We start from the raw sequence: 12,127 nt of genomic DNA on the forward strand, positions 1-12,127 counted from the left end.
CATGTCGATCAAACCTGTTGATTTGTGCGTTCTATGTTTCACCTTAATGCATATGCATATGCATAACTTTACCAACATTTGAACTTTGTTGCTTTAATTTTCGTGCAGAGAAAAGACCAGATATTCTATATCATGCAGCTTATGAATTTTAAGTGAGGGGTGTGTAATTGTGTAAGCAAAAACACATACTATAACGTCTTAATAAACTAGAACACCAAATTAATACAAAATGTCGTACTTTGATTTCAAAATCTTGTAAGTGTTGTGTTAAGAATTAGGACTTTCTCTGATAAATTTATCATTCTTTTATCATTTCGGAGAGAAAATACCAAAAGAATTTTTTTTAGAAAATAGCTAAGTCATGCTTGGAAATCATAAACATAAAAAGTTTTAGATATCTCATCATAAATAGACTATATATAATTTATGGAGTTAGTTTATCCAATAAATCAATGGAAAGTCATGCGTTTGTCATTTATAAAGAGTAAAAAGAATTTTGAGATAATGTGAAGCTTATTGGATATATGCATAGAGAAATATAGAAATAAGAAAAAACACATTTGAATAATCATTTAATCTCGATTACTGTGTCATGAATTTTAAAGACATAATCTATTGTTACACCCTCAGCCGTAAATATAGATTATCTTTAAAAAAAAAGGTTATGTTACACAAGTAGTATGGTTGACAAGAATTTTAAAAACATTAACAAAAGGCATAATACTCACATAAATATTTTGTGACAAAAAGTTTACAATTGCATTGATGAGTTAAAATATTGTTTTTAATATATGTATGTGTGATTTTATAAGATACGACAGTTAAAAAGGTCAAAATTAATTAGCACCAAAAATCAAAGTGACAAATTATTTTACATATTTATTTTTTTAAAATGATACAAACTTGACTTAGTGAGGCAACTAAAAATTAAATCAAGCCATGTTATTTCTTTCTTCGTTATTAATTTTTTAAATAATATTATCGTCTTAAAAAGTCAAGAATTACCAACTTTTGGGTCTAAAGTTTTATCTTTAAAATAAATTTTATTTATAGATTTTTTTTAAAAATAAAATTTACTTGTGTCCATACAAGATAGAAGTGAGCTTGAATGCATCACTCCTTACACACGTTATTTATGTTTGTAATGTGTCATTTGCTCTAGATTTACAAGGTGGGGGAGGTACTTGCAAGGACACTCCAACACTCAAGTTAGTTTAATGTATTAATGAGTTATAAATATTATTGAATCTAATATTAGAGATGACAAAGCGAGGCGGACCATGCGGGCTTGCCCGCAACTCGATGAGAAAAAAATGTAGGACATGTTGTCTATTTCAATCCACTGACTCGCTTAAGCACACTCCGCATAATCTGCAGCCCGTGCGGGATGGGCTGACCCGCATATCCCGTGTATTTTAAAAATTAGGAATTACTTTATGCACCTCCATAATTCCTTACAGTAGCCTCGTATTATAAAAAATTCTAAAATTATCCATTCCAAATTTTACAATCTCAAATACAAAATTGTATTATGGATTTGTGCAATCTGAAATATAAATATTGTACAATCTGAAACACAAATTTAACTTTCAGATTCTATAACCTATAAGTCTTTGAATTTCACATCCTTGAATTAAAGAAAAAACATTCAATGAAAAATATCAAATGATAATTGGAGTATTTTTTTAAGTATGAGGTGCAAGAAGAAAGTGATGGAGGTGCAAGAAGAAACTACCTTCAATCCCTAATTCATAACATCTTCAATGATTTTATAATATTTAATAGTATTTTTTTGTCTTTCTAAAATGGATAGATTATTCAGGTTTCAATAGTCATCAAAGGTTAAATGCAATAGTGAGACGTTAGTTTTTTTTATAATAAAAATTAAATATTATTTAGGATTTTATATTATTTTTTAAATTAGAATAATAATCATGTGTCTACATGTTAGGGGTGGGCCGTGCGACTCGATGAAAAAAACACGGGGCGGATCGTTTAGGCCTGCCCCGTATAACCCATAGCCCACGCAGGCCAAGTGCGAGGCAGGGCGGATTGGCCCGCATAACTTTAAAATGTATAATTTTTTTTCTACAACTCCATATTTTCTTCGTGTAGCCTCATAGTTTATATTCTGAAATTTTTAATAACATTTTATTACACATGTTTCATGAAAATAATATTATGAGACCATTTATCTAATGCATCTAAATAAAAAAAATTCAAAATTTGTATTTAAAAAATTATTTTTTTAATAAATATTTCTTATGCAGACTGACCCGCAGGCCCGCGGGCTAACCCTTATGCGGGGCGGGTTAGAAAAATCAGCCCACAAATTTTATGCGGGACAGGCCAACCCGACCCACTTTTTGTGGGCCAATTGCGGGGCATGTCAGCCCGCATTGCCACCCCTACTACATGTATTACCTTAAATCGTAGTTATCTTGGCCTTGGGCCACCTGACAGGTCAGACTAATCGGTATATGACCGACCAAATCCGAAACGGTATAATTTTGAATACTCTAATTCTAAAGTAAATTAACTTTAATATATATATATATATATATATTCAAATAAATGTTTACTTAAATTCTTATTTTATATAACATTTTTTTTCTTTTAAAAAACTAGTCCGTGAATTAATCCTTATTCATAATTTTTTTATATGAAATTTTTATCCTATAACCTCTTTATCCTTATTAGATGGATTAAAAATTCAATACATTGATGATGTCTATAATTTCTCCTTCTCTTTTATCTCTTTCAACAATAAATAAATAAATAAATAAAGAATGAAGTGTACAACTATAATTAGCCATAATTTTGCATATAATGTAACTCTTGGCTATGCACAACGTGACATTTTCGTCCTCAGATGCACGATCTTCTTTAATATGGTACTAGGTAAATTTGATTTTATTTAGCAAAATTAAAGAAAGGGTATACAAAAGAAAAAATAGAAATTCGAAATATGCAGTAAGATTGACATAGTCATCAATACTTTCTCTTGAGGGCGAAAACTAATTAGAGTCTATTTTTCTCCCCTCAAATTTTAATCCCTATAAAAAATTTCAAATTAAAAATAATATTCTCAAATAAGAGATGCAATAATTTTCAGTGAAGGTATTTTGTTGGAAGATTATATCCACTTAATGTAAAAATATAAGGTTAATTTAGTAATAAAAGTAAATGGAAATGTCAAAGTAAATAAACTAAAGTGCTTATTACCCCTAAGTGTAGCTGAAGTGTCACAAAAAAGAACAACTAAAAAACTAAAACACGTTTTTATTCAAATTAAAAATCCCAAATTAATTTTTAATTTAACTATGTCTATAATTTTAGAAATTTGAAATGAATTTATTTTTACCTTCTAAGTTTAAAAAAGTTCACTACAGTTTCTCAAATTTTTAAAAATATGGTTAAAAATTTTAAATGCTGAATTTGAGATTTTAAAATGGTTTAAAGAATACATTTTTAGCATCTAAAATTTAATATTTTGAGATAAAACTATATTTTTTTTGGATATTAGAACTTTTTTTAATTCAATAGATTAGAATTGAATATAAATTAAAAAATAGCAGGCGTTTGTAAGAGGAAGGTGAAGGGGCATTTCTGTGATTTAAAGATGAATATCCGTTGTTTTGTTTTGTCTGTCCAGAGAGAGGAGTGAGGCATTTTCAAAGTGCAGTCACCTCAGTGTCTTTCTCTCTCTAGCTTTCTCTCTCCTCTCCACTGCAGCGAGAAGGGAAGAAGAAAATGCAGCATTACGTTGATTTGCAGGAGAATTCGGAGTTGGCTGAAACCAATTCATGGCTTTCATCCAAAGAGCACACGTTAGCGTCCGGTGCAGCGCCCAATACCAATTTGGATCGCGTCCTTTTCAACGATCTCGTCGATATTGTCCCTCTCGTTCAGTCACTTATCGTAAGCCACTAACCCTTGAACCCTTTTCGTTCTCGTTTCTTCTGAATTCAGGGTAACGCAAAAAAGAGGAAGATTTTGATTTTGTTTATGCGCAAGAGGAAAAGGAAACAACAACAACAACAACATTATTGTATTTTATTTTATGGCGATCTTTTGACAATTGGTGTTCTTGAATTTACATTTAATTATCTTAAGTACTGTATTGCTTAATTATGATTAGGATCGTAAAGCGAGCCGTTCGTTCACGCGGCGTGGTTCCATGATCTACACCAAGACACCTACAAGAGAATCGTTGTCTAAAAGAGTAAGACCGGGTCACTTTTTCCCTCTTTGGTTCTTTTAATTTTTTTGAATTCTTCTTCGAAATTTCCCTTTTTATTGGGTTTATTGTAATCTTACATAAATCTTGTTCTACATATTCAATCATGGAAGCAATTAGGGATTTCGTTCCGTTTTGGCATTCTATCATGGCACTTGCAATCAAGGCTGTTTTACTTATAGAACCTCCGTAGACCTGACTGATAGGTGCAACTCGTTAACTAATATAAATAAATATGAACAATTTATAAATGCCATATATGCATAAAATAATACTTTAAAATATATAAATTATTCAACATCTCAACTTCATAATAAAGAAAAGTAGCAAATCATTATGATGAAGTATGACAGTACTTTAGTGCTAAATAAAGATTAAACTACATAAATAACCAAATCAAATCATTTAAGGCCTAATAAATTATTGTAGGGTCAATGAAGGGCAAAGTATACATTTGATTTCGAACTTCTTGACTTGCTTCAAGAGTTTATGCGACTTTACATAAGTTTAAAGAGTTTATCCAAGTTTACTTATAAAAGAGTTTGATTGGTAGTTAGTTAACTTGTTTTCTCTACGTGGGTAGTAAACGCCTAATAAATAAGAGTTAACTCAAGAATTTGACAACCTTGCAATGATACATACAGACTTGTTTTTGTTGTTTCCCTCCTTCTGTTTAAACTCCCACTTGAATCTGTCACACTGCACTTGCAGTTATCAATATTGGCTGAAGCTGTACCTAATTTTGAGTCTCTGGTATTAATACAAGTATCCTTGTGTGGCATGATTTTGCCTATTCTGTCTGCGTTAGATTTATGAGTAGTTCCATGATGGAGGTTCTATATGAAAAATTGTGGAACTACCTATTTCCTCCTCAAGCACAGATGCCATAAAAGCTCTGTATATTTCCAACTTACCACATTGGATACATTTTACTGCTCCTTAAATGCATGTTGTACATGTCTCCATAATCATAAGTTAATGTCTACCCACATTTACTTCTGGGAAACTTTTGTGGATGGGTTTGAATATGATAGTTATTCATGTAAATGGTGACATATTTTGAGTGACATAACAAATCTGTATTATTTTTGTCTCTTCAATCTCCTGATTTGAAACAATAATGTAGTACTAGTGATACTTGTTCAATTGAATATGAAATTTAATAATTTTCAATCCTTTGTATGTTATGAAAAATATTCGTGCATTGCTGACTGTCCTTTTTTTCATATTATATTTAGAATACGTGCTTGTGTATCGGACCTTTTACATACTTCAGCACTTAATTGAATCACTTTGTTTGAATAGTTAACTTCCCCTTTTTGCCCTTTTGTTGAACCCATGAGTATCCCTATTGGTTTAGGCCCTTTGAATTGCTTGGGAGACTAATCCCTATTTGACCATGTTAGCACATGGGTTAACGGCCACTTTACAGCAGCTGCTTCCTTAGAAGTTGAGATTCAAACCAGGTGGTTGACACCACTACCACCATGACTCACTCTGTGAAAATTGAACCTTCGGTAAGATGGTGAGCAGAAAGCTCTTTTTGTTTATAATGTGATATAATAATTTTAGATAACACAAGTGAAGGATTGCTAGGCCCATTGGTATGATGTAGGATTTTGTTATTCGAATCCGGAGGCTTTTCTGACTGACCATATATTGTCTGGTATTATGTCGTTCAAGTAACCTTTAGTCCTACTTCCAAATGTTGAAGGTCAATTTATAAATATCTGTACCAATTTCTTACTATAGATTGAACTTGCTTATTGCTGTTATTTTAGTTTTTTCCCCGTCTTGTTCTTATGGCAGTCGTAACTATTCTTTTGAAAGAAAAATTTCTCATATAAATGTTAAATTTTCTGCTCATAATGCATTATGATCGAGTGACTGACATTTCTTTACTGTGATTGTTGTACTGAATCATTTACATCCTCTGATAGGTAACAGATTCTAAAAGTAGGAATGTTGCGCAATCTATTCCTGCCAAAAAGAAAAGGGATCATGGAGAAAAAGAACAAGGAAAAAATGTTGGCAATGATGCTGATGGTTATTCCATGTTTTCTTCAAGAGAAGGTGAAGAGTTGGGTGTGTTGAAGGAGCAGGTAGAGGAACTTCAGAAGAAATTGTTGGAGAAAGATGAACTTTTAAAGTCAGCAGAAAACACGAGAGACCAGTTGAATGCTTTTAACTTAAAACTTGATGAGCTGAAACACCAGGCTTCAGAAAAGGACACTTTACTGAAGTTTACTCAACATCAGCTCTCTGATGCTAAAGTAATGATCCGCTTCTTAATTTTTTTCCCATTAGTAATTTGGCATAAGGTCTTTCTATATCATTTACGTTAGGCTAGTTTAACTCTTAGACTTTATGATACCTATTGACTTAATACACACGCTTCATACATATATATCTGGAACATGATGCTGGCTTTTGAGTTTTATGTTTAAAGTTTGATTCAATAATTCTGGTGTATTTTAGTAGGCGAATGCTTAAGGAATGTTGGAAGGCTAACAATTGCAACGAGTTTAACTTTGACAGTGTTGATTTTGTTTATGATTCTACTTAAGTTTTTGGTACGGTTAAAAATTTGACGTGTGTTGCCCCACAGAAATTTTTACTATAGGTTTATTTGGACTTTATGAAACCTCAATCATAGAATGCATTGAAATAAAATGCTAGTTCAGATCTTATCCTGCCTTATCCAATTTAGTTTGTGATTGATAATATATAGGGGGAAGGAACGCTCATTTCCTTGGGGAGGGGGAGGTTTTAAAGGTGTTTATTTTATTATCACAAAATGTTAGTTGTTAAATGTTAGTTTTTGTTAGCCGGGATTTAAACGCATGACCTTTCTATTCCTCCCTCCCGTCCACTTTTACTGCCAAGCCAACCTTATATCCCCTAGGGATAAAGTATTTCTTTCACTTATTAACAGGTCTCCTTTTCCACAGATTAAGCTTGCAGACAAGCAAGCTGCTCTGGAGAAGATACAATGGGAAGCGATGACATCCACCAAGAAAGTAGAGAAACTTCAAGATGAGCTAGGTTCCATGCAAGCAGATATTTCATCATTCACATTATTACTGGAAGGATTATCAAAAACTGACACTGCAAAATACACTGACGATTATGATGCGAAGCCTTATGATTTCAGTCATCTGCCTAGTATTGTGAGTTTATGAATGTTTTTCAAATGTACACAGCATATTTTTCTACATGCTGCTATATATGTGGTAACAATTTCAACACAGCACTATGATTTGGATTGCCTTACTGGTTCAAGATACGTGAATAACTTGTTTATCGATGCCCGTGGCTTCCACTTGTGCATGCTTACAAATTCAGTGATTCTATTCATTCTTTTCTCTTTAGTTAAGGGGTATTTGGTAAGAACTGCATCATCAAGTCGTACGAGACTATACATTTATACCTTCTTTGGTAGAATGAAAATAGGAGGGAGAGAGTGAAAACAATACTGGTTGTTTGGTTTATTTCTCGTCTGTTTTATGAGCCTTTTCTGTTTCATCCATTCTACCTTTTCTGTTTCGTCCATTCTACTTCTTCCTTATCTACCAAATGGACTCTTAGTGTATATCTTTGTTTTCTAGAACAAAATTGTGTTAGTATGTAGAAATATCTAATCCTTGGATGTTGACCTTTTCAAGTAAACGTTTAACAGGATGATTTGGACGAGATGGACTTACAGGAAATGGAAGAAGCAAGAAAAGCTTATATGGCTGCTGTTGCTATTACCAAGGAAAAACAAGACGAGGAATCTATTGCGGCTGCTGCTAATGCTAGGTTACATCTTCAGTCACTTGTTTTCAAATCCAAAGATTTTAACCTGTAAGGTCACTAGTTTTTGTTTGATGTGTCTACACGATAGGTCCCTTTAGTCAAAATGGTAAGGTATGTGTTAGAGAGATTGATTTGTTTACAAGCCTGTTTCTGAACAAATATGTAAAGTTGTGCCGTTTATGTGATGAAGTACTAAACGAGCATGTTCAATGAAGTGAAAATGTGTTCTCGCGGGTCTAACTGTATACAGAATTTCACCACATCTTTGGATCGGATTTTTCAAAAGCAGAGTTAATCATGACCTGATTTGTTTTAGTTTCTCTTCGAAGTGGCATGCTGCAAGTTTTCTTCTAGCAGCTGATTCCCATTGACAGTGGTTATATGTATACGTACTACGCACATAGATACTTAGATACATATATACATACATATAATATATATATATATATATATATACATGTATGTATTGATTTGTGGACCGTCTTTTTCACATCTGCGAGCTGCTACTGTTACGGCTGACAATGCCAAAGTATGTATAAAATTTGGCTTTTTGTTCTAAAGTTGTTTTCTGGAATATACAAACAGGTGGAAATTTGAAGACCTATTCTTTATTTGATAATACTGTTTATCTTGAATGAAAGAAAGTAATGGATCCTAAAATTATCTTCGGTGATGACTGAGATTACTAGGCATTGTACGTCTTTTACCTCTGTGCGTCTACCCATTTGATGATTATCTATTTTCTCTTGTGTTTATCTATCGACTCCTGTATAACTCGATCAATGACTAATTTGGTGAAGATATTATATAATAATTTAATATTTAATCTCATCAATTGATATAAAAATTAATGTGTATATATATATATATGTGTGTAAATTAAAATATTTAATTATCTATTCATTATATATAATTTCTTTTACAATATTTAACATATAATTTAAATAACATAATTATAATTCAATACTAGCAGGGAATTATTAGAGTAGAGATCTATGAAGCCCAGATACATACGGATAATTTAATAAAAATAAATAAATTCAAATTAATATTGTATTGTACGTAAATTATATGAAAAAGTATAATTTTGTTATATGAAAATTATTAAAAATTTAATAAAAATAAATAAATTCAAATTAATATTGTATTGTACGTAAATTATGTAAATTATATGAAAAAGTATAATTTTGTTATATGAAAATTATTAAAAATTTAATAAAAATAAATAAATTCAAATTAATATTGTATTGTACGTAAATTATGTAAATTATATGAAAAATATACCTTTTCTATGTAACAATGGTAGGTATGCATTCTAATGGCAAAGAAAAAAATTTAAGAATTTTAACATTGGAATCCGAAGGAATTTATTGAATGGACAATTGAACAGTGTGGAAGTGATATTATAATATAATATTATAACTTTGGATAGGTACTTACTTCTCTCCACATGTTCTCTTTTTTTCTTTTCTTTCTTTTTCTGTAATACTTACCACTTTACGTTTTCTACTTGAGTTCAGCAATGTTCTAACTCATATTTATAGAGTTTATTTTTCAAATTATAAATTTTTTTAAGGAAAAAAATATTTTATTTATTCTTAATTTTCTTTTTTATTTCTTGATTTTCTTAAGATTTTTATATATTTTTTTATTTAAATGATTTGTTTAAGATTTTATGATTTTATTTGAGATTTTAGTTAAAATTTTATGTGAAATAAGGGTTTAAAGAGTGGACCGGCGTGTCCAAGGAGTGGACTGCGCCTCCTCCGACGTGTCCTGGAAGAAGGTCGTATCTGGCCCATACAGCTGCGTTCGACATCGCATTGTGCATGCACCCGCCGCATATCCGTGTCGGCAGCGTACTGGAAGCACAAACGGTTCGATTTTTGGCCGTATCCGAACTTCACATGTAGAGATGCTCATACTTTTTCTGTTACATAAAAGAAATGAAACAAACACAACAAGAAAAGTGTACGCTCTGGGGAATTGAGCCGTTTTATTCATGCACCTCTGTTAAAAAATTCTATTTATTTTTTTTAACTGTACAGTTTGAAAAATATTTTCAATATATTTTGAATTATACAAGTAAAAAAATAAATTCAACATTTTTTGTTAATGAAGGGTAGTTTTGGTATTAAAAATATTATGGAGGTGTAAGAAGAAAACGTGGGGATTGAATACCCATTGCATCATCTAACAACACACTAGACGTTCATATGCTTTCATATCTACGATTGGGCAATTACTTTTTCACCCAATCAAATTTGAACTTCAATCCAATTTTTAAATAAAAGGAGGCATGGATAAAAATACATTTTGGATTTTATTTTTTGGAATACGTTTTTCAATTTGAATTTCTGAAACACTTTTCTAAATTTTAGAATTTTTTTTCTGAAATATGTTTTCAGATTTTGTTTTCTAGAATTTTTTTCTATAATATATTTTTTACATTCTAAAATAGTTTTTTAGAAGAGGATTTTAATTTTAGAATTCTATTCTAGAATTTCATTTTAAGAACACAATAATCTATCATAAATTTACTTTTTTGGAATGTAGTTTTTAATTTCTGGATTTTTATTTTCAGAATAAAGGGCAATTTTGAAAATTTAAAAAGTGTATAGAAGCATAAAAGATTGGATGTAGAAAGAATTTGTCCTGTACCTCTTTTCCTTAGTTTTAGTATTTTGCGTAGTATTTTACATTATAAAAATAGAACACTTTATTAAAAATGGTTTAGTTCAAGTGTGTTTGTACAAACGTTTTGGCTTTCATCAAATTTATTTTACACAATTTTAGACATCAAACGTTATTATAAAAGTTTAAAGCTTTTACATTATAAGAAGTTATTATATGTATTTAATACATTCTTAATTGTTGCATATGTATTCAATACATTCTTAATTGTTGCATTTGATTTTTCTATTCACATCGAAAAATGTATGTATTGGTAAAGAGCACTAATACCCCCTATACAAAGGTGAAAAATAATCTTTCATTCCTTATAAACCTTTAAAAAAGGTAATGGCTAATTGATATTTAAGTGCAATTGCACTAAATGCTTCATAACTACCGAATCAATTCCTTCTATAACACAAGCTTATAAATACAATGCATAAATCATAAAGCAAAATTTCATCATAGATAAAGATTTTACCCTTAAAAACCAATCTGATTTCTAGCCTTCCAAATGTTCTATATGATACCCAATCAAAGGATTTCATACTCCAATTTCCTAAAGATGAACCCTCCAAATTTGTGTTGTTAGTAATACTTTTATTATGGTTTAATAGGTAACTCTTCACACTAACCCAACAATGATAAGACTAGGGGTGGCAAAGTGGGGCGGTTCATATGGGTTGGCCCGTGGTCCACTGAAAAAAACACGGGGCGGATTGCTTATTTTAACTTGCTGATCCGCTTAGGTCCACCCTGCATAACCTGCAGCTCGCGCAGGCCAAGTGCGGGGCGGGGCGGCCCGCATAACTTTAAAATGTATAATTTTTTTTCTACACTCCTATATTTTCTTCATGTAGCCTCATATTTTAGTAACATCTTATTACGCATGTTTCATGAAAATAATATTATGAGACCATTTACTTAATGCATCTAAATAAAAAATTCAAAAATTTTATTTAAAAAATTATTATTTTTAATAAATATTTCTTATGCGGGCTAGCCCACATACCCGCGGGCCAGCCCGCATTGCCACCCCTAGATAACACTCATCCCATTGGGAGGTTGAAAATTTGCAATTAAAGAATGGATTATGAAGACTACTCATATAGTAGACAAAAATAGAAAGTCCAATGCATCATTACCGTAGATAGTTCAACTCAAACCCAAGTTGAACCAATTAAGTTCAAAACCTAAGTTGAGTTAAGTTAGAGTTAACTTGAGTTAAAGTCCAATTCAATCTTGAATCGAGTCAAATCAATTAGGTTAAAGTCACAGTTAGTTTGGACTCAAGTCTAATACAACCTCTTGTTAAGTATAGTCAACCCAATCCTAGATTCAGGTATGGTAAATTTGAGTTGGGCTCTTATTGGCATACGACATTGAGCCTATATCGGGTTGGACTACGTTTAATCG

The 12,127-nt window shown here is 31.3% G+C and overlaps 1 protein-coding gene across 1 annotated transcript; it reads left to right on the forward strand.

The window, feature by feature from the left end:
- Window positions 1–3,623: 3,623 nt before the first annotated feature.
- LOC137807689 (protein MICROTUBULE BINDING PROTEIN 2C) lies at window positions 3,624–8,278 on the forward strand. The gene is made up of 5 exons (XM_068608448.1): window positions 3,624–3,921; window positions 4,142–4,225; window positions 6,181–6,513; window positions 7,192–7,410; window positions 7,920–8,278. Exons 1-5 carry the CDS (start codon window positions 3,754–3,756, stop codon window positions 8,088–8,090), a joined length of 975 nt encoding a protein of 324 aa, XP_068464549.1. The 5' UTR covers window positions 3,624–3,753; the 3' UTR covers window positions 8,091–8,278.
- The last annotated feature ends 3,849 nt before the right edge of the window (window positions 8,279–12,127 follow it).

The sequence above is a fragment of the Phaseolus vulgaris genome, chromosome 3, assembly GCF_000499845.2.
Source record: "Phaseolus vulgaris cultivar G19833 chromosome 3, P. vulgaris v2.0, whole genome shotgun sequence".
NCBI lineage: Eukaryota > Viridiplantae > Streptophyta > Magnoliopsida > Fabales > Fabaceae > Phaseolus > Phaseolus vulgaris.